Genomic DNA, 24,262 nt, shown 5'->3' on the forward strand with positions numbered 1-24,262 from the left:
GATGATTTTTATCATGAGTATGTTTTGTTTTTTTTTCAAATGAGAAGAAAGATTCACCTCAGCAACATGGAACCAACTTTACTTGCTCCATAGCTGGGCTAAGTATAGGGAAGTACAGAGTCTGAGGAAATATCACTGAACAGTTTGGCTATTGTCCCCACATTGCCCCATTTCATTCCTACAAAGATTCCAGCAAAGCAGGAGCAGCAAGATCCTGGTCCTGCACCATCTCCTATCCTCATTCAAATTTTAATTGTACTAGGAAGCAGATGTATCCATGGCAGTGGCAATGTAAGGGCTTTAGCAAGTACCTACCCATTCTCTCCTTCATTGGCTCAATTGGGAACACAGCCATCATCTATAGTGGGCCTGACCTGAGCAATATTGTATCCCTATGGTGAACAACATACGTGAATATCCATTTTTAGAGGATTTGCAACTTACATGTAGATTACTGAAATTTTAGTAGATCATCACTATTTTGATAATTATAGCAAAATAACCTCAATCCTAAAAGTCTCAGATAGTACGTAAATTAGAGAGAAGGCTACATGTGGCAAAATTTAAATTTTTCAAATTACGATAATACAGCCTCATTAAAATGCACTCCAGAAATTGATATTAATGTAGTACTGTATATAATTTTCCCTACCCCCTGAGCTTTCATTGGAATTGGTTTGTGGCACAGTGACTTCAGAAGCCTGTATGTTGGTCACAGATGCTGCTGTTACAGCTGGAGCAGGACTGCTTCTGCTAAAACATGGAAAAGGCAAAATGGATAACAATGACTATTAAAATATGTATATGATATACTGTTTGCTTTTCATATTATACTGTTTCCGTTTAAATAGCCAGAGACCTGCATTGACATGATTTAGCCAATAACATCAACACTACAGAGTTAAAAAAGGGCCAAATTGCAATTATGACAGTGTGAACATAACAAAACTATGTTAGAAACATTAGTTATAAGACTACACTTTGTGAAATACTATATGAGGTCAATAATTTCATATTAAATAATCCATGTTTCAATCAAGTTGTTAAAGCTATTTGAAAGCAAACAAAATATTAATGTCCTCCAATTTTTTTTTTTTTTTTTTTTTTTTTTAAGGAAGTCAGACCTTTTACCTTTGGAACAGAGAAAACCAAGTGGAGATGGCTGGCATAAGCAGCATGTGTTAATACTATATACATCACTACAGACAGTGCATGGATTGTTTACCTAAATCCCAATTTCTTAACATGAGTAGAGCATTGGTTTTGGTATTATACTAGATTTTGCTGTATCAAAAGGGATGGGTCTTAAAGTGAAGTGTTAAACCCAAAATTTTGGCTATGGTAGATTTTAGGGCTGAGAACCATGCTTAATTATATATGTTCCACCCTGTCTCCCCTTCTTAAAGAAGAGTGCTCAGTAACAAAAACTGAGAATAGTTTAACAAACGAGAATAGTTAAAGAACGGTGTCAAGGCACCAAGATAAGCTACTTCCTTTTTTCTTACATTATACTCCATGCTTTATAATTCAATTTGTGTAGAGTCCACATCAGACACTTTGCATATTAACATACAGATATTAAAATAACCATATTGCCAATCTTAAAGAAAGCTACAGATTGAAAGAGTGTATGATTAGAAATGGAATCTAACAGACCAAATGAAAAAACATTGTTTGCTGTTCACAACTTATCTGATGAGGAAAAAAATCATTGCATTAAGTCTAAAACACACGATATGCCCTTTTGCAATATACACTATAACTACATTAGAGGATTATAAACTAGTATTGAAGGTTTAGATTACAACTATTACCCCTGAGAGCTTCCAGAACTGTTCAATGGACTTGTCTTCATAGCACTAGTAGGAGAAGGCACAGACGTGCTGTTATCACTGTCCATAGATAAGTCTAAGCTGCTGTCATTCAGGACTGTCAGTCTGACCCCTTCTGTTGAATGCTACAACCAATTAGACAATAAATCATGGGTGTTATTTATCCCTTTCAGGACTGAGAATCAGTTGAAAGTCAATGATGCAATATTTCAACTATACCGATAACTTTGTGAAAATAAAACATTTAAACTGGTGAGGGTTGATTACTAGCAAACTTGTATTAGGAATAATTTGACAGAGCTCATGCTGATCAGCAAGTTTCTGTTCATGCTCCAGAACTGCCTAATTAGATCAACTATGTGAGGTTTATATTTTAAAAATAACTAATGCAAAAAGTTCATGACCCAATCTTTGAATGTGGTTTAAGAACAATCATATATTAAAGTGGACTTATTTTTATACATCTTTTTGGGAACCTGCATGTCATGGTTATATACAGCCTCTCCCCGACTTATGAACCGGGTACGGACCAAGCAATTGGTTGTAACTCGGTTTGTTCTTAAGTTGGACCCCATTGAGTTACACGCGATCGCGCTGCGTGGATAGCGTTTGTAACTCGGGGTCCGCCATTTGCGACACTTTTGGTCTAAACTGCGAATGGTCATAAATTGACCGTTCGCAACTCGGGGACCGGCTGTACTGCTGTTCGCTTGTCAGCATTCATCTAAACAGCTCACTACAACGTTAGTAGCTTTTAGCCATTGTCACCATTTTAAAATCTCTCTAAATTGTGTAGAAAAGTTTGCACATGGTAGACAAAAATTCAGAATGCATCAAGCTGACTGTCATCTTACCTCAGACATTAGCCAATGCTGGGTGCTTCAGAAGAAAATATCAACTAGGAATATAAAATCCCATTTAATCCATTAACCAGCTAAATGTCACGTTAGCCACTTAAATGGAGGGCTTGAGCTGCTCCAGCTGGGCTTGCCGCGGATGGGGGCTAACTGATTAATCCCCATTCACATTCCTAACCTAGACCTCACATGTTGTGTCTAATTAGTCAGTTTTGAAACATGAGTGGAAACTTGGTGAATAGCATGAAGACTGATAATCTTGATGACAGATATACATGAACTCTTACAGTCTGGAAGATCACAAGGTACATTTCCTAATTTCTTTTAAATTCTTGATATTGTACACTTGTATTGATTGAAAACGAGCCATATATATCTGTCATTCTACAAAACCAAATACATTTGAGATGAAGCTGGAATTAAAGACACACAAAGTAGTACATAAATTGGTCTTGCATGTTACATTATTTAGGCACAAATAATGCATCATTCAAACTCTTAATTTATAAGTTCAAAGATAAGACAAAACTGTCCCAATTGCGGGTCAGTGGAACCTTTATATTCAGAAAAATCTGACAATTCTGAACATCTCTGTTTTGTATAACTTTTAAAAGCAATTAATCATGATCAAACTAAAACAGCTTGATCTTAAATTGCTGCTGCCCCTAACGAAATGCTGTTTTGCAAGCTGCCTCTTGCATATGGTAATATAAGCCTGCCATACATTAAAGGGAAAATAAATTTAGACAGAAAATAACCCCTTTCAAAAAATTTCCTGTGTAAGTATAGTAGCCAAATGTCAAGTCTTAACTGTTATTTAAACAATTCCTGTTCAGGATTAAAAGGTTGTACCCAAGACAGAAAACTTTTGAATGGAGACCTTTTCAAGTTTTAGGCCAGAACATAGTCACATTAACTTTTGAAAGCATTCTAACCCACAGCTTCAGTTATAAATATCCATGTTCGCTATAAATGGCAGCATCAAAGCGTCCAATATTCTACTCAATCATGAGAGGTCATACTATTTCTTTAGTATTTTTATGGTCTACACACAATTTCAAAAACTATTAGTTGACAGGGAGATGTTACGAAACAAACCAAATTCTTAAGTGTGCGTGCACCAGATAAGCTCTGTTATTCATGGAAGTGCTCTGCTGTAAATATTTCTGTAATTTGGCTTCCAAGTTATACTAGCAAGAAGCACTCAATTCTCTAGATCAGACTTAATCTCTTTAGTATTTCTAATAGAAATCATCATGTCATACCTGCATGATTTTAAGGAGAAGAGATGAAATCAGAAGCGGACACTTCCATGAAGGAAGAAAGGCATGCATGAAATGTATACAGTATACAAATAATACTGTATTAACTCATTGATATTGATGAAATAGGGAGTTATCAATGTTAGGACAACAAATTTTGCATATTAGGTTATCTGTACCACTCTACTGAAGAGGTTAAAAAATGTGTGAATATTACAGATAAAACTGCCCTTTTAAAGTGGGTTTTAGCAGTTTCGTTAGCATACCAAATTATAATGTAATGAATTATACTATAACATTAGTTATGTTTCAGTAATTTGTAGGTTTACCTTTTTTTTTTTCTGAAGCACATGATTAGGTAGCAGTTGGTGAAGTTGCTTTCGTTTTACATGCATTGCAGCAATTTTCATATCCATCTCAAACATCTTGCTGTTTATTGCTTGCCTATAAACTACACAATTAGAAGAAAAATAAAACATATTGAAACATTGAGGAAAATACAGTTAATTTCCTTGGAAGAAAGGGGTTCAAATCACTCAAGGCGGCCAATATTTCCTCAGGCCTATGAAAATAGAAACAGCCCTTTCTCCTGAACTGACAATTGTATCACATTTGATGAGAGTATTTGAGTTTGGTTATTTTTTAAGAAAGGAAAACACATTAAAAATGTAACCTCTCTCAAATATGGGACTGAGTAAGTATTAGAGCCCTTTGTTGTATTTTATGGAAGAATACATTTAAAGATGGAACCAAGTAGAGTCAAGAGGTTTCTCATCTAACTTGACAGAAACTGAAGTTAAGACATTTAACTTAACAGGAATATTTTTGTTACTGTGTACCAGTGCCTGATGCTGCCGGGCCCTAAGGCTCTGCTGTAATTACTGAATCTAAAAATTTACCCTAATTGTAAGTACAACTCTTTCAGCTTCTCAAATCCTGATATCAGCTACTATACAACAGCACAGAGAAACTGAGATGACCACAACCCTGTGCTGTCTGAGGAAAAATTCGTGATGATGCCCCGAACAGAAGAAGAACAAAGTTCCAAATACATAGAGTGGCCAGACTTCCAGCCAAAGCAGCTGTTCATAAATGACTAGCTGTCCACCATTCCAATAACCATCACAACCAGTGATCCTGCTAAACTGTACAGCACCACAGCTTCACAGGTGATTAATCAGCCCCGCCCAATCAGCCAGCTCCAGGCATGGAGCCAGGAGCCTCTGACTGGGTGGGGCTGATTAATCTCATCTGTGAAGCAGTGCTGCCCTACAGGTTAGAGAATACACTGATCACAGCCATATTTTCCACACCTTTTCTATCTGTTTCTTCTCCATCTTGTGTCCATTAAAATTAGAACATAACAAAATTAACACTTCTTTTCATAAAAGAATGCTGTTGGGTGAAATTAAGACACTGATATTTGACTCCAAAGGGAGAAACTTTAATAGGTTTGATTAAGTTTGTGTAATTCATCATCAATCATCATCATCAACCACCACGGGCTCAACACCTGTTGGTGTCCGATGCTTCCCTCACTATTTCCTTCCATCTTTCTCTGTCCAGTGCAGAGTGGCTTATTACTCAATTTCAATATAAATGTTCAGTTTGATTTCTTGTTCTTGTGTTTGATCAATAAATTTTCAGCTTTAGAATGAATGTTTTTGGTATTTACCAAGAAATTGTGTACAGTGGCCTCTGTAAGAACTTTCCCCTCAATAAAACATCCCCAAACTTTTGTATCACTGTTTTAATGTTGGACAATGAATATAGAACGCTTTATTTGTAATGTTAGCACTGTTGATGTAAATTACTGAAATCAGATTAAATTGATTTGATTTCCAATGAAGTGTTTTATTTAGGGGTGAAATGTATTTAATCAAAAAGCCTAGTATATTAATATAGTTATTCATTGCCTCTGCACATCTACTCTATAATGGAAGGAGAACTTGTCATCAAAACACTCTGGTATTGGAAAAGCTGTTTTTCAGTGCATTGAATATCTCAGTCTGAGGGGTAGCCATGTTAGTCTGTAACTGTAAAAATAAGCAGCAGTCCTGTGACACCTTAGAGACTAACTACATTTTGTTAGTCTCAAAAGGTTCCATAGAACTGCTGAGTATGTCAGCTTTCACAAAGGTTTGTTTGCATACTCTAACCAATGTTATGTTATATTAACTATTAATAGCTAGAAGCTATTCCTCTTGTGGAATAAGAACATACAGAAAAAACAAGGCCTTCTGGTAGGGTTTGTGTACCATTGCTAAGTACTTGTAGGTTAAGGGTATTACATCTTGCATAACAAGTGAGACACATTTACCGAAGCACTAACAGATCAGTAAGAGTGGCATCTCTTACCACAGCAGTTAAGGAGAGGGTGCTATCTGGTGTACTGCTCTCCCAATCCTAGGAAAAGATGAGGAGTTCTCTCTGCTTTTAGTAGAGGAAGGGGGGAGCCAAGCTCCTCTTGAATATATTACTTCTGTTAGGCTATTCTTTTGCCTACGTAAAGGTGTGATTGCAGCAGTTGCTGTTATATTATTTCACTCAGAAGGATATATAGCTGTGCCTAGGACCATGCATAATCAAGCTGACACTAAAATTCACTGGGGCAGAGCATGCTCAGTGTAGAGGGAATGTTTAGTGGCTTCTGCTCTGAGCATAAGCAAATTGCAAGTTTAGTGAATTATAACTTGGTCACATATAAGAGTATTTTCATAGAAAAAACAAAAAAGACTTTCCTTGAGACCACAGATATGTCCTTGACAAATTTTGAGTTTCAATTTCAAACTGTGAGCTCTTCAAATTATATAACATTGCAAAACATATGTATTTCTCTCTAACCTCATTCCTGAAAATAGTTGAGCTCTTTGGTTATACATGAAAAAACTGAGGCAGAGGACATGCATAGAGACCACCCACAAAAATGGTTGAGTGGCAAAGTCATAAGCAACTAAAATAGTGGTTTACAAATCAACAGGTCATACAATCTTAACATTAGGCTCAATAAGGATGAGATGATCGTGTCCAGAGAAGGATTTGATATCCACAATTCACCCATGAATCTAAGAAGTAGTGTTTAAGTAGTTTATAGCAGGTGGTACTGAAGAAGAGCTGTTTGACCTCATTATCATAAACCTCGTGAGTTGAGATCTATGATGGTGCCCCCCCCCCCCCATTGTCTGCTGTTTAGATCACTAGCCGGTGGCTGATTTAAGGGACTCTTCTCAGCAATGGCGAGATTGTGGTGGATGCAACATTTGTTAAGGATTTCACTGTTGATTTTCTTTCTAAAGCAATCAATGTGAAGATCAAATGTGTGACTTCTTCCACTAAGGGATATCCAGTAAGATTATTCTCTTATGATTATCAGTGGGGATGTAGTAGTTGTGAGTGACATTCAGTGTTGTGAAACAATTCTTCAAACCTGAATTAGTAAAAGAATTCTAATTCTCCATGTTACTATGGTATTAGGTTTTGTGCAACAGTTCAGCCCGTGGGAGAATACAGCTCAGAGTAATCTTGACAAACTGCTGCTGCGTGTAGTGACTGTGATTTTGTCCTGTAGTCATGGTTGTGGCAGTTGGTTCCAATGTTTTGGTGCTGGCTGGATAGCTGTTACCACAGGGTTGTTTTTTAACAGATGTTGAGTTTCCTGTGTGATCTCCAGGTAGGTTTCCTGGAGGTTTTTTCTTCTATGGAGTGGGCCTATGTGATGACTTCATACTCTCCAGAAGGAGAGCACAGCAGACAAGAAGTACAGAAAATAGTTCATCAGTCCTTCTGAAATTGTCCTTCACAGCTGGAGTTTTATAAAGTAGTCAGAAAGTTATAGGTGGTGAGTGTCCCAGAGATATGGTTTTATTACTTGCATTTGCTCAGAAGATATTGCTGTTAATTTTTTCCTCATGTTGTGGAGTTGACATTTCAGATGGCAATATAAATATCCGTTACTGTTTGCAATTTTGCTCAATCCACATTCGTCACAGGATATTAGAAAGACAAGGTGGATGAAGTATACCCCCCCCCATGTGCCCCTTCCCCCCAAAAAAAACTTATTGGGGAAAGACAAGTTCAGCACTTCATGTTTGGGGAAAGGTACTCTGTGTGTCACAGATAATAGGTGGAATAGAACTCGTTTACACATATTGTAACAGACCATTCAAGGTGAAGTGGCAGTTTACACCTCTATAGTCAAAGCACAAAAAAATTTAATTGGCTAAGTACTGTTATAATAAGCCATTAATACCGTGTCCTTATTCAGAGCATGATTATTAATAGTTAGCAAAGTTACAAATTTAATCTTTTGAAGGCGTTGTGCAAGTTTCCTTTGAGAGGAGGCCTGAGAGATCAGATAAAGCAACTGATTTGTGAAAGATGATTGCTGTCAGGTGACATGGTGCTTCAAAATTGTCCACTTTTAAAATGTTCCTTTTTGTGGGTGCACATATCTCCAAAATGTTTTTACTTCAGATTTATTAGCTTTGTTGAATGCCATTTAATTTTTTTCCAGGGGAAGACGGGAGATGAAGGGGATGACAGCTAACGGCAGATTTTAAAAGTATATTTGCAAACATTGCACTGTATAAATATCTGCAAACAGCAATATTTATTAAAAATAGTAGCTCCAAGCAGTTGGTGTGAGGCAGAGGGTTGGGGGCATGCAACAAGTGAATACTGGCAAAGGAGAGAGACTAATGAATGGGAGCACTGGTAGGAAACCAGGAGAAAAAAAAAATGTCAAGAGTCTTGAGTTCATGGCATAGGAAAGCATGGAGACATTGTTGCTAGTATGTTAAGACAGGAAACACTGTTGCTAGTAGTTAAAAGATAGGAAACAGAATAGGAATAAATGGTCAGTTTTTAGAACGGAGAGAGATAACTAACGGTGTCCTGCAAGGGTCTGTATGGAGCCCAATCCTATTCAACATATTCATAAATGATCTGGAGAAAAGGGTAAAACAGGGAAGTGACAAAATTTGCAGATGATACCAAACTGCTCAGGATAGTGAAGTCTAAAGCAGACGGAAGAGCTTCAAAAGGATCTCACAAAACTAGGTGACTGGGCAACAAAATGACAAAATAATTTTAATGTTGCTAAATGCAAAGTAATGCATATAGAAACAATCCCAACTATATGTACAAAATGATGGGGATGTACAAAATGATTGGCTATTACCACTCGAGAGAAATCTTGGAGTCTTTGTGGATAGTTCTCTGAAAACATCCACTCAATGTACAGCAGCAGACAAAACAAATATAGTGTTAGGAATAATTTAAAAAGGAATATAAAATAAGATGGAATCGCCTACTGCCTCTATATAAATCCATAGTACTTGCGCGTCTTGAATACTGTGTGCAGATGTGGTCACCTTATCTCAAAAAAGATATCTTGGCATTGGAAAAAAGTTAAGAAAAGGGCAACTAAAATGGTCAGGGGTTGGGAACAGCTGCCATATGGAGGGCAATTAAAAAGACGGACTTGTCAGCTTTGAAAAGAGGAGGAGACTAAAGGGTGATAGAGGTCTATAAAACCATGAGTGGCATGGAGAAAGTAAATAAGGAAAAATTATTTGTGTGTTCCCATAACACAGAACTAGGGGGGAGGGTCACCAAATGAAATTAATAGGTAGCAGGTTTTAACACACATACAAGGAAGTATTTCTTCATGCAACGCAGTCAACCTATGGAACTCTTTGCCAGAGGATGTTGTGAAGACCAGGACTTCAGGGTTCAAAACAACTAAAATGCATGGAGCACAGGCCCATCAATGTCCAGGATGGGTAGGAATGGTGTTCCTAGACTCCTTTTGTCAGAAGTTGGGAATGGGTAACAGTGGAGGAATCACTAGATTACATGTTCTGTTCATTCCCTTGGGAGCACCTGGTATTGGCCACTGTCGGATGACAGGTACTGGGCTACATGGACCTTTGATCTGACTTAGTATCATTCGTTTGATAATGGGTAGGCCCCTATCAGTTTCACAGCCATGAAAAACATGTCAGACCATGAAATTGGCCCTGACTTACGAAATCTGAACTCCTCAAAATCGGCTGGGCTGAAGAGGGACAGGACTTGTGATTCCCTTGCTCATCTGTTGTGAGCAGGAGATCAGCCCCACCTCCAAGGGCATCACAGAAGAGATGGTGTATCACCCTCACTTCTGCACTGCAGCTGCGCTTGTGTTGATATGGGGACTCTGTAAAATCCATGTAGTTGACAACTGAAATATTCAGAAACTTAAGTCTTGAATGTGATTTTCATAGCGATAAGAATTTAGGATCTATTTGCAAAGAGTATATTTGCTACTCCAGCTGAGGACAGACCTTTAGGTTAGTAGTAAAACAAGAAAATTAAACACATGAAGTAGAAAGAGTTCTAGTTCGTCTGTCCATTTTTTTCTAGTCAAATCAAAAAAAGTGTATCGCTATCTTTAAAAAAAGTTATATTCACCCTTTGGGAAAGGGAAATAAATTTCTTCTTCATTGAGAATAGATATTCCTGCACAGTGACACCAAGCATTTTCAAACAACTCCCTTTAAAAAAAAAAAGATTTAAAATGGATTTTTTTTGTAAAAGGTAGAAGGACAGGGAATGAAAGGAAGAAGTAATTAAGGGATGAAGGAATGCTACTCATTACTCATGGATCAGAAGAGAAACCAATTTAATGTCTAAACTGAAGATATTTTTATGTTGGTTTGGGGGAAACAAGTTGATTTACAAATGCTACAGTCTTGCATTTCGTGTGTGCAGGTTTCTCTTCCTCCCCACTTTAAGGCAAAGTCAGTATATTACTTGAGGTCAGTTTAAGATACTCTCTCACATTACAATTTAGTACTCTGAATATATTACTGTTTGTCACGTTCACAGTATTCACTAAATCACCCTCAATTGGGAAGCCCTAGATAGAGGTTTGTTAAATAATGCTTGCCTGCACATACTATAAAGTTGTGAAACTATACTGAAGTCTTTCATAATGCTTCAAAGTAACGCTGCTTCCATACAACACTGCCATGTTCTTAATTTTACTCTCCAGATGATATCTTACCAATTTCTACCAATGTTGTCCTTTTTGGTTTGCCAAAATCATTTAACAGATTGTGAGTTAGCATGACTTGTTCATTTTTGCATGCATGTATGCATACCATCTCTCTCTTTACATAGACAGTACAACATTAGGCTTGAATCTCATGTACTAGTTAGTATGAGCTCTAATTTTTGGATTAACGGCAGCAATGCACATGGTGCATTGCTTAAGTTCTACTAAGAATCTGTTTTCAGGAACAGATAATATGGGAAAAGATTTAGACTGAAACATACATTTTCCATTAGATAATAACATACTTAGGTCACGTTTGTTAGTTAAATATAAAATGTTTATACTATCACTTAAGGCCAAGTAATTTATGAAGTTGAAGAAACATTTAATAACTTGTATATATAATTTAATAAAGTGTTACCTTTCGGTGAAAAGTATTTTGCAAGTTAGGCCTTATATGTGAGTTTCTCAAAAAATTAAATTCTATGACCAAATTGTTCAGTTATGTCCCATGTGTAAAATGCCTTGCTGACTATCCTGCAAGCGTCTGCAGAATTAACATACTGAAATCACTGAAACAAGTTTTGCCATTAAACTTGCTGTACATCTAATAAGCAACAGAACCACCCATATTATACCCATCTACAGCAGGGATGGGTAGTAATTTTTAATAGGGGTCATTACAAAATGTTGGCAAGTGGTCAAAGGTCATACTTCTATGGAGAGGATAGGGGGTCTAGGATAGAGGCTGGGTGCAGAAAGGAGCCTGGGGTAGGTGACTGGGGTGCAGAAGAAAGTGTGGGGTCTGAGAGGGAGTTTGGGTAAAGAATCGGGTTGTGATCTGGGGCAGGGGCTTGGGTGCAGGATCTGAGGGGATAAGAGTGCAGGAGAGGATTCTGGCCTTGGGGAGGAACTCTAGAAGGAGGTGCAGGGTCAGAGGGAGTTGTGATCTGGGAGAAGGAGGAAAGAGGGGTAGAAACTTTGGGTGGTGACCTGGGGCATGGAGTTGGAGTGCAGAAAGGATTGGGGTGCCTGAGGCAGGCTGTAGCTTGGAGGTGCTTACCTTAGCAGTTCCCAAGCAACAGCTCTGTAGGAACCTGAGGCATGCTCTCTGCCTTTCTGCTGAAGTCTCAGTCAGCTGGCTGCTCCACAGGGGTCTCCTCCAGGCATGGAGTTTGAGGGGTTGGGGGGTGGAAGGAGGCTTCACACACTGCCCCTGCCCTAACAAAAATTCAACTCCTACTGGCTGGAAACTGGCAAATTGGGAGCTGAAATTTCACTGGGGATGGGGCACCGTGCAAAACCTCCCATCACAGCTGTCAAGAGTGGAGAGGAGCCAGCTGTTTAAAGCATGAGCTGTTCTCAGCCTGAGGGTCCTAGCAAGGCAGCTGTAAGCTGGATCCAGCCCGCTGATAACCTATTGCCCGCCCTGATCTACAGCCATAGTGGAATATATTCAAACAAAGGCCATAATCACACAGAGCACAAATGAATTAATTTCAAGGTTTTTAGAAAAAGCCTTACCTGTATCAGTGAAAGACTGGATGTCATATGTCAGATCAACACTCAGATTTTCAGAATTTTCTGTCTTCTTAAATACTAACCCAATCACCCACATCGTACGAAATTCTTCCCTGAAAAATTATATACAATCATGTAACATTGGAAAAAATAGATTTAAGTTACTTAACCTAAAAAGTAACCTACTTAACCTACTCGTTAGATGACTTGTTTAGTAAAACGAGCAGAAAATTTGACTGTGTAGTTACATCTTTCCTAGCCTGGCATGGAAGTACCCAGAGGTCCAAATGTCAGAATTTGTACAAAACCATAACAGTAAACAAAAAGTCAGTTTCATGCTACCAACTAATAAATGTCATTAACCTTACTGCAAAAGATATAAAGCAAATACAAAACTGAGTCGTCACAACCCAGGACTGCTCAGTCCTGGCTCCAGCCAGCTCCTGCTGTGGCTCTGGAGGGCATCCTTATTGACTAATTTTGTAGTTGATACAAACTGTATCCATTATACAGCTAGCCAGGTAATTGCAATTTAACATCCTTACTAAGGAGTAGGAACTGAGCTACCCAAAAGGTAAGTCTCTGTGCTGTCAGAGTTGCTGTGAAGGGACCAGGGTTGATACTAGTGTGATAGGGGGCACAGTACAATATGCTGCATTGTATTCAAAGCATCTGGCTGAGATTCATCATGACAATAGTAGGTGGCATCATGAGTGTAAAAATGGTCTGTGTCAAGGTTTTTACTGGCTGCTGTAGATGCTCAGGCATGGGGTTTCACTTTCCCCTTAGCTCTGTGGAAGAGCTTGCTTTGTTTTTTGACATGCTAGGTACTGGAGGGACCCAGTTCAACTGTAGTTATAGCCATTGCTATCGGTACCAAAAGTGTTTGGCTGATCTCAGAGTACCTTTTCTTGGTGCCAGTGGGCACCAACCAGTAGATCGGGGTCTACTGGTAAATCTTGGAGCCTTTGACAGGTGATCCTGACTGGTCTGGCCAAGAGGCTATCAAGCGCCAGCACTTCATCTGCTCCTTCCCCCACTGCTGCTTACCTCCTCCCATTTGTCTTGGAGCTGCCTTCCCTTCCCCACCCCCTCCAGTGAGCCTCCAGCTTGCTGTGCAGGCAGGGGAGAGGAGCTGATGTCCAAGAACCCCCTTTCTCACTCTGCATTCTTTCTCCACAGAGCAGAGAGGTAGCATAACAGGACTTGGGATGGAGTTTGCTGGCTGTTTTAGGGAGTGGTCCAGGGCAGGGGTGAGCCTGCCTTAGTCCCACTGACCCACCACCCAGGAGTCACCTGAGGTAAGCAGGGCCCAGCTGGAGCCCACATTCTGAAACCCTACCTCCTTCTGCACCCCTAGCCCCGAGCATTCCTGCATCCAAACGCTGTCCCAGAGCTTGCACCTAGATCCCCCTCCTACTTCCCAACTGCCTGCCTGAAGAGCCCCTCACACACCACATCCATAATCTAAGACCAGAGCCTGCACCCCAACCTTCTTCCCCAGCCTGATGAGAGTGAGGATGGGCAAGAGGGAGGATTCAGTCAACAGGGGCAGGGTGGAGCCGGGGCAAGGGTATTTATATTTTGAAACAGATCTAGATTGAACTTAAATTAAAAAATTGATCTCATACTTTAAAAGGTTGGAGACCACTGCCTTAGGCTGAGGATGGGGACAGTCTCCCGTCTTTGCTGCTTTCATTGGGCTATTCTGCCCTGGAAGAGGCTGTAGGGGATTTCTGGGCAGGAGGGGTTCATACCTCCAGCTCAGACACTGGGTAAAGAGATTTCTCCATGCTGAGATGCTTCAGCTATAAATCTCTTGTCTTTCTTGTGCATGCTTTGAGATTGTGGCAGTGTAAGCACTTTTGTTCTATGCATCTCAGAGACATCAGATGCACTGTAAATGTCCATCTGAAAGGGATACTGACAGTCATCAGGTAATGCAGCGTTTAAAAGCGTGGGGGCACTCATGCCCCAGAATGAGTGAAGTCTGAGAGCTGTATGGAGAAAGATACACCTGACTATAAAGCTGCTGCAGTCACAAGATAAATGAAACAGTCCTATGATGAATCTCTCTTTTTGGGGGACAGAGAAAGAGGAAAAAGGAGATAGCAGTCCTCAGTGAAATACTAACTACAGGTTAAAGCAAGAAAGTAGAGAATAGTAATAGCTGTGAAGTGGTACTGAATATTCCAACTCTAGCCAATGGCAGTAGAAAAGAAAGAGGGGGAATGGCTGCACAGTGGCAGTTAGCAGCCTGACCAGCAAGAGACAGTGTTTACGCATGTGCGGCTTAACTTGGCACTGCTACTTTAAATCTCCAGCTACAAGCGCAGAGGTGCATAAACACCTAAAGCAAAGCACCCACAGAAACAACACTGAAAGAAATAGAGTTACAAGTAAGGCTTACATTTACATTACCACTTAGGTTCGCAAAAACTTGTGTCATTTGGGGAGTGACTATTCCACACGCATGCGCACGCACACACGCACGCACACACTCCCGTCCAAGACATATAAGCATGTGATAATGCCTACGTAAACTTCTGCAACTCACAGGGGTGTTTAAGCTGATGGGACAGCTTTCCTATTGGAATGGAGCCTCTTTACTAATAAGTACAGCAGTGCTTTAAGTGCAGACATGCTTTGAGCAATCTATGATTTGTCACATTTTCAATGGCTTTTCCACATGCAAATGAGTATGTGGTACAGAATTATTTTAAAATTATATTTTTTGATTTAAGGTACTGAAATATCCCTGAAAGTTGACTACAAGGGGTAATCCATTTGGGTAGCCTGAAGTCTTGTAAACTGAACTAGTCTGGGAAACCCCACCCCAACCACTTCAAGAAGGCTCTTTTCTTCGTAAAATATGAAATCTAGGAAGAGAGACTAGCAGACTGAGAAACTAGTTTAGTGTAAGCCCAGATTCAATTGATTTCCAAGGCATTTAAGAGCAACATTTTAGGAATCCAGGTTTGTAAGTTATTGCTCATATGCATAAACCTTGTTTACACTGGATAAATGATGAAAAAGTGTGTTAACAGTAACTCCCCCCAAACCAGTCCCCACATGGTTTAACTATTAGGCCTGGTCCACAAACCATAGGCTGATGCAATATAGCTTACATCAACCTAGTTGTGCATGTGTGTGCACTCAAATTGCTCTCTGACCGCTGAAAGCACCTTGTTACACCAACACGGCATCACTACCTCCTGGAATGGCATGTAGTTGATGTATTTAGATCAACACCGCTTAAGTGTAGACATAGCAATTGTTATGTCTAGTAATGTTAAATTCTCAGGACTAAACTTTCGGAGAATATTCTCCAATGCAAGAATTTTTGAGAATTTCCTCTTAAATACGTGTTAAATAGTTTTTAAAGAATTTTACTATTTATAATGATGTCTTTCTTTAATAAAACTTCAAGAATCATGAAAGTTTCCAATTGTTAAAATGAAAATTCAGGAAAGTAAAGAAAAAAGACAGGTTTAAATTACTAGAACTTATTACAAATACTTTTATCTTTCTGGATTGAATACAAGTCTAATCAGAATCTGCACTTTCTGAATCTGACTGATTTTTTTCTCTCTCCTTTTTCCTCATACATATCCTCCTCCTCTTCTTTGTCTTCAGCATCATCAATTTCTTCTTCCTCATTTCTCTGGTTCTGTTTCCTTTTTTCTCTTCGGAATTTCAATAGAGTATCATTTGGGTTTTTAAGAAGCTTTATATTATGGGCTATGAATGTCAGCTTGCCTGCCATTTCTTGTGTTAACTTTTTTTTTTTTTGCATTATGAATGATACTGTAAGTACTGAAACTTCTTTCAGTTGCTGCCGTTGTTGGTGGCATATTCAATATGTTGATCGCTACTTTCCCTAATTTTGATCCATAGCAAATACCTTTCCACCATGGTACTGCATCTATTGAGCCAGCTGATTTTGTTACATATGATTTACCAAAAAAGCCCCACATACACACATACCTTCTTTAGCACGATACTCTGCAAGCTCTGCAATGACTTTTGCTGAGAATGATCAGGGCCATACGTTCTTCTGACTAATTTATCGATGGATTCAGTTCCTTGTATTTGTTCATTTCTAGTAAGGCACTCACCATTGAATTTTGGATCTAGAATATTTGCAGCATAGTGAATGTCTTTGAGACATATCTTTTCTTTTTCCAAAACTTTTCATCACATCCTGTTTTTCCTTGCTCATAAGTGGACTTTCGAGAAGTAGCCTATCAAAGTAATCGCTTAATTCCCTGAAACATTCAGGAACTTTGCTCATTTTTGGCTGGTCAGATTCAAGCAGCATAATCCATTTAACAACAGGACTTATCAGTGCATACTGTTTTTGAACCCATACCCAAAATACATCTTAATCCAGGATTGAATTCCTGGTACTTTTGCTCAGTTTAGTCTGTAAATCTTCATGGACAGCAAGGCATTTTAAGACATTTTTTTATTTCAATAAGCTTTTCAAACAATATAAAATGGAACCCCACCTAGATTTAAGTGCACAAGTTTTTCTCTTTTTTTAAATGCAGTAAAATGAGCTTGTAAAACTTGCAATGTGTTAATTTCCTTCACAGTAGTTTTACAGGTAGCTTCAGTTTCTTCAACAGATTTTAAGTTACTGATGTCACCAATTAACAATTTAGTTTATAAGCAGCACAAGTGTACATAGCAATGTGATTGTATTTTTTGTTAAGCATTGATAAGGATTTCACCATTGCTGCAGCATTATCAGTGACAATGGCACCAAATTTTTCAGTGCCTATTTCTGTCATTATTTCTTCCATACGGAATGCCATATACTCAGCAGTATGGCATTCAACATCAGTTGCCACTGTCTTGTAAAACACTGGTTGGGGTGTTGATATAATACAATTTATAACATTCATTTCTTCAGTTGCTCCAAGCATCACATTGCAGTGCAAGAGAAGAGGCTTCAGCAATTTTTGTTTATAAGAGCATCAACACGTTGATATTCAGCTTCCAAAAGTTTGCTAGAAAGTGTGCACTTGGATGGCATCTTGTAAGATGGTCTTAATTTTTACATGAAAGTAATCCAATCTTTGTTTTCAACCAGTGAAAGAGGTGACCCCGATAAGAATATAGCTCATGCAAAAAATTCATCCAAAACTTTAGTTTCATTCATAGAATCAAAGTAGCGACTTACAGAGTGAGATGCCTTGGGTGACCTAGATGTAGAAGGTGGTGATGTAAGTTCACTAGCACTCTAACAGTGTTCTATAGATGCTGATGTAGTTGATGGTTGAGGTGATCTGCTTCTGGACTCAGAATTTTACTGCCTTTTCCTTGATGTAAGCAGGAGTCTTCAAACAATTGGAAATATGATCTCTCAGCCTTGTTGCATTTCTGATGTATTCAGCCTTGCAGTACTTACATTCATATAACACTTTGTCTAAATGTTTTATGAAGGAAATAATCCCACATCACTTTTAGGCTTAGTTCTTTTCATACTGATGAAAACAATTACACAATTACACCTTTCACAAAAGAGAATAAATGTGTTATTGCCTCTTTATATACTTTTTGTGATGCTTCTAGAACGTTCCATAATCAGAATTTCTGACTCGTGAATGTTCTAGAAAGTTCCATAACACTCTGGAACATTCTATAATGTTCTCAAACTATCCTGAATGATCAAGAAACCTCTTTAACATATATATTATTTCAAGAGAAAACGAAAAATAAGAAAATTCTCAAAAATTCTAGGGAAATAATCTTTTGGAGAATATGCTCAGAATATTCTCGTTCTCAGATAATATTCTCACCTCACATCACTAGTTATGTCACACCAAACAGTCCCCACAATGACCACACTAACTGCTCAGGGATCAGAGACCAGAAGCATTCTCCACAATAAAGTCCTGCACATTTCTGAAATTCCTTTTCCTAATTAATCAAGTAGCTCTCCAATATTGGGTGCAACTGCCAAAATTACCATGTCAGGTGTAGGCACCAGGACGTGCTCCTGCTTGGAGAAGGACAGGAGATTCTGATTTCCTGAGCTTGAAGAAAGAAGAGACTGTGCAAGCATGCTCCAACACGGCCAAAGAAATGTCAGTATCTACGAGAATATTTCCAAACTACAATGATTAGAGTCTGACCAAGCAGATCCCCCCCCCCATCAACACCAAACGAAAAAAAAATTCTATCTGCACTCCTGACGGTCGTATTTACAATCTGGATTTCTATATACAATGCTTCCGCAACAATGCACAGACTGACATTATGCACCACCACCACCAACTGACATACAATCTCAGTCGCACTGAACACTATGCTATCCAGAGTCTCAAAAATAACCCTGACATTATAATCAAACTAGATGACAAAGGGGGAGCTGTGGTCATTATAAAGAAGTCAGACTATGACCAGGACGCAACTAGACAACTCTCCAACGTCACATTTTACAGACCTCTCTGCTCTGATCCCACTTCAGAACAACAAAAGAAACTACACTATCTCCTTAAGGAACTCCCTGCCTATACTGGGGACCAAATTCACACAAACATCTTCTGAACCCTGACCACAATTGTTCTATTTGCTTCCCAAAAATCCATAAACCTGGACACCCTTGACGTTCCATCATTTCAGGTATTGGCGCACACACTATCGGATTATCCAGCTATGTAGACTCTCTCCTCAAACCCTATGTAACCAACACTCCCAGCTACCTCCAAGATACCACTGACTTCCTGAGAAAACTACAAAACATTGATAACCTCCCTGATAACCTCCTTGCCACCATGGATGTAGAAGCTCTCTACATCAATATTCCACATGAAAATGGATTGCAAGCGATTAGAAACACTATCCCAGAGGATACCACAGCCAATCTGGCAGCAGGCCTATGCAACTTTGTCGTCACCCACAATTATTTTCAATTTGGAGACAACTTATACCTCCAGATCAGTAGCACAGCCATGGGTACCCATATGGCCCCATAGTTCGCTAACATCTTTATGGCTGACTTAGAACAACATTTCCTCAGATCCCGTCCCCTTTTGCCCCTCCTTTACTTACACTACATCAATGACATCTTTATGATCTGGACCCAGGGCCAAGAAACACTGGACGCATTCCACAGAGACTTTAACAACCTACACCCCACCATCAATCTCAGCCTGGACCAATCCGGGAGCTTTCCCTTGCAACAAACCCCGTTGCCAACTTTGTTCACATATTTACTCTGGTGACACTATTACTGGACCTAACCATGTCAGTTATATCATCAAGGAAACACATTTCTGTTCATCCAGAAATATAATTTATGCCATCATGGGCCAACAGTGTCCTTCTGCTATGTATATTGGACAGACTTCTCAGCCATTTTGCCAAAGAATTAATGTCCACAAATCAGACATCTTCATAAGGAAAAACCAGTTGGTTTTCATTTCAACCTACCCGGACGTAGTCTTAATGACCTTACTACACGCATCTTACTTCAAAGAGACTTTAACATCAGATTACAGAGGGAAACTTCAGAACTTTCATTCATGCTTAAATTTGACACTTTACGAATGGACCTTAACAAAGATGCTAATTACCTTACACATGACAAAGATAGCTTTCCCACTTATCACCCCTGATTAGCCATTCATTTACTCAAATAGCTATTCCCTTACTCGCTCTCCCTCTCCCCACTTTCTGTATTAAATCTGATATGTCAGTTTAATAATGTGTTCATTTTTTTCCATTGTATTCCTTTGGTATATATGGTCACACCAATTCTCTTCCAGAATACGATCTGAGGAAGTGGGTCTGGCCCACTAAAGCTCATCACCTATTAATCCATTTTGTTAGTCTTCAAAGTGCTAAACAGTTTTTCCTTTTATTTGACCTGTAACTGTTGTTCTTCGAGATGTGTTGCTCATGTCCATTCGCATTAAGCGTCTGTGTGTCGTGTGCATGGATTCTGGAGCCTTTTTTCCCCAGCGGTATCTGTCGAGCCAGCAGGGGGTCCTCTAGAGTGGCGCCAACATAATGTCGAATAAGTACCCTGCTGGCCCTCTCTTCCCTCAGTTACTTCTTGCCGGAAAACTCTGATGAAGGTGAGGTGGGGGGGGGGGGGGGGTGTCAAAATGACATGAGCAACACATCTCGAAGAAGGACAGTCACAAGTAAGTAAACATTTTTCCTTCGAGTGCTTGCTACTGTGCATTCAAATTAGGTGACTCCCAAAGCAAAACTAATGGAGGCAGAGTCAGAGAAGAATACAGGTTAAACCAAGGCTGACTGCAATATCAAAGCTGCATCGTCCCTCGCTTGCTGGGTGATCGCATAACTTTGCTGCCCTACAAATATCCAATATAGCGACCTGCACCAGGGAGGCTGTTGAGGAAGCATGTGCCCGAGCAGAGTGAGCTGTGATGCATGGCAGTACCCTACCTGCCAGATCATAACACTCTGATACATGATGAAATCCAGGATGACAAGCGCTGGGCTGAGACTGGCATACCTTTCATCCTTTCTGCCAATGAAATAAAGAGCTGTGGAGACTCCCTTGTCCGGTCTATGTAAAAAGCCAGAGCCCACTTCGAATCTAGGGAGTATAGAGCCCACTCCCTTGGGGTTGCATGAGGTTTTTGGGAAGAATATCGGCAGGTAAATGTCCTGCAACATATGGAATGTAAAGGGAGGAAGGCCAGGTGGAGGGACAGACGCACTCTGTCTGCTGAAAAAACATATATGGAGAATCAACTGGTAATGCTCTCAGCTTTGAAACTAGCCGATGTGATCGCCACTATAAAGATTACCTTAAACAATAGGTGTTTAAGGAAGCACGTGGCCAACAGCTCAAATGTAGGGCACATAATTCTGGTGAGCACGAGGTTGAGGTCCCACAACTGCACCAGTTGCTTGACATAAGGGAACAGCCTGTCCACTCCCTAAGCAATCTCTTGACCATGGAGCTTGAGAACATGGATCCCCCCTCCCTTTCCCCTGGCCGTAGTCAAGTCCAAGCAGGCTCCCACAAATTCTATAACTTGAGTGGGTAGTAAGGTGGATTTCTCCTAATTTATTAGGAGACCCATCCTGCTGGACAGATCTCTAATAAGGTCTATGCAATGTAACACCTGCTCCTTGGAGCGGCCCCTGATGAGCCAATCATCTAGGTAAGGGAACGCCCAGACTCTGCGCCTCCTCAGGAAAGCAGCTACTGTGGCCGTGCACTTTGTGAACACCCTTGGTGCCATAGACAACCTGAAAGGGAGGACTGAAAACTGGAAGTGTTCCTGCCCCACAGTAAACCTGAGAAACCTCCTGTAGGCAGGCCTTTTGGAAACGTGAAAATACGCATCTTTCAAGTTGACAGCAGCATACCAGTCCTCCATTTCCAGGGAGGGAATAAGACACACCAATGTGACCATCTTTAACTTTGCTTTTGGTATGAGGGCGTTGAGACCCTCAAAAGGTCCAAAGTAGGTCTGTGGCCCCCCCCTAGAATATCCCACTGCCACCAGAATATCCCCTTCTGTTCAAAGCAGAGGACCCATCAGTCAGTTGCAATCTGGGCCCAGACCTGGTAAAAATGGGAGAGCCTGTCCTCAAATGTGGGGGGGGTCCTCACACAGGAACTGGCACTCTGTCCTCGGGCATACCTTCAAAACAAGGACCTGGGCTGCTGAGGAAAGGGTAGCCCTCCTCTCCTTTCTGAGCCCAAATGAGACCTACACCTCCTCTTGAGTCCATTGGAATTATTGTTGCCCGCATTTCGAGGCCTGTGCACTTGATCAAGCCTATAACCTTGAGAGGGAGGCCTACCCTGTGGTCTAGGGTTGAACAACTACCTCTACCTAGCCATTGTGTGGATTCCCAGAGACATACATGTAGCCCTGGAGTCCTTTAGTCTATGCAGCCTGGCATCCGTCTGTACGGAGAAAAGTCCCTTCCCCCCAAGTCCTGCAGTGTGTTCTTCACCTCAGAGATATGCCAGAAACTTGCAACCAGGCCCCATGGCACATCACCACCCGTGGCCATCGTTTGTGCCGCCGAGACTGTTGCATCCAGCAACGTTGCGGGGGATATAATCCTACCCTTCTCTGTCAGTGCTACCAACTCCTGGTGAGAGAGTCTTGTGGCAGGTGTTCTTTAAATGTATCCGCGCCATCCAGGTATTTTATATATTCCTGCTTAAAATTGCCTGTTGGCTGGCAATGCGCAGTTGAAAGCCTCTGGTGGCATATGCCTTCCTAACCAGCAGATCCAGTTTTTTCGGCTCCCGGCTTTTGGGGGTAGGTCCTGGCTGACCCAGTCTCTTTTTGCCCTGCCGCCGGGACCACAAGCGAGTCTGGGGCCGGATGAGAGTATAAATGTTCATGTCCTGTCTGGGGACAAAATAGCACCTCTACTCCTTTCTGAGTAGGCAGAACGGATGCCAGCATCTGCCACAAATTGGTGGTCATCTTAGAAACTCTCTTCTTGAGTGCCAGTCTCGGTGGTGCATCTGCCAATAAAATGTCCATCATGGAGTCTGAGTCCTCACTGACAACTTCTTCCTGCACCCCCAAATCGGCTGCTAGATGACACAGCAGCTTTTGCTGGGCTCTGGAATCCATAAATGGCATAGAGAGAGCTGGGTCAGCCAGGGCCTCGTCTGGAGAGGATGACGACGACTCCCTTCATCACTGGCTGGCCTTGAATTTGGTCTGCCATTTGGGAGGTTGCCAAGGATTGTGGTTGGTCCTGCACTCCCTGACCTTCACCCTCTGCCTGGGAACGTGCAGGTCTCTCTGCAGGCTACCTATATATTCCGAGGCTGGGGCTCTGGACAAGGGGGTCACTGATGGTGTACCCCTGGATCAAGACCGAACAGAACCCAGAGTAGATGGCACCGGGCCTTGCATTTGGTGGTAGTCCCACAGCGTTCGGAATGGCCATTGCAATTGGATTGGAGGTGACCATGTTTGATGGGGCTGGTATCCCTAGTTCTGGGAGTGGTGCAGAGGAGAGGACCTACGTGAGGATACACCGGATTGTACTGATTCTGTGTCAGACTCCAATGAATAGTCCGATGCCAACCACGGCAGTGCCATTGAGGGAGCCTGAGAGAGGTTGCAAGGCCGGTGCCGAGTGACCGATTGTTTGCCTCGATGCACTGGAGCAGGGAGCCTCATTACAGCGGGTGTGAAAGCCCCAGACACACCCTGATGCCTTGTTTCCATTATGTGCCAGTCTATACCATCTCCCGGTATCGATTTGCTCGGTGCCAAAGATGGTGCTACCAGTGCCAATGAGGTCACCGTTGTCAAGTATGTACCCGGTGCCTGACGTGTCACCGAAGCTGAGGGCAGAATGCTCATCTGCGCTGAGTGTCTGCCCTGTCTTGGCGCCGACTCCGGTGCTGGGGAAGAGAAGGGCGAGAAGGTGAGCTTGATCAGCTCCCTTGCAGCATCAAAAGTCTTAGGGGTTGACAGCCTGACTACATGAAGGACTCTCTCTTGGATCGGACTTCTTGGCTGTGACGAGCTCAACCGGTGCCTAAAGGGGCCAGGACTGTCCAGATGTCAAGAGGGGTGAGTCTTCTCCGTGGTATCCCCCATGCTCCTGCTTCCCTGGAGATCTTTCTCTGTGTTGCCATCTCTTTTTAGGGACCGGGGATTGTGAATGGTGCCTAGAAGGTGCCAACTTTTGCAGTGCCAAAGCTTGCGCCGGTGCACAATAACTCGTGCAGATAACTCGTGCACCGATGTCAGTGCGCTCCTGATCGCT

General features: G+C 41.0%; 1 protein-coding gene across 5 annotated transcripts in view; it reads right to left on the minus strand.

Moving 5' to 3' along the window:
- The window catches only part of PAPOLA (poly(A) polymerase alpha), a 98,434-nt gene that overhangs the window by 12,476 nt on the left and 61,696 nt on the right, over positions 1 to 24,262 (minus strand). For 2 of the 5 annotated variants that reach the window (XM_075926615.1, XM_006133713.4), the window contains 4 exons: positions 12,515 to 12,624; positions 4,281 to 4,402; positions 1,815 to 1,957; positions 653 to 753 (listed from right to left, as the gene is read on the minus strand). In XM_075926615.1, the coding sequence (XP_075782730.1) occupies positions 653 to 753; positions 1,815 to 1,957; positions 4,281 to 4,402; positions 12,515 to 12,624 (476 nt within the window). Of the gene's footprint in view, positions 1 to 652; positions 754 to 1,814; positions 1,960 to 4,280; positions 4,403 to 12,514; positions 12,625 to 24,262 lie in introns of those variants that run through there. The other 3 variants (XM_006133714.4, XR_001368989.3, XR_003091291.2) reach the window with 3 other exon arrangements.

This window comes from Pelodiscus sinensis, chromosome 4 (assembly GCF_049634645.1).
Source record: "Pelodiscus sinensis isolate JC-2024 chromosome 4, ASM4963464v1, whole genome shotgun sequence".
NCBI classification, from domain to species: Eukaryota; Metazoa; Chordata; order Testudines; family Trionychidae; genus Pelodiscus; species Pelodiscus sinensis.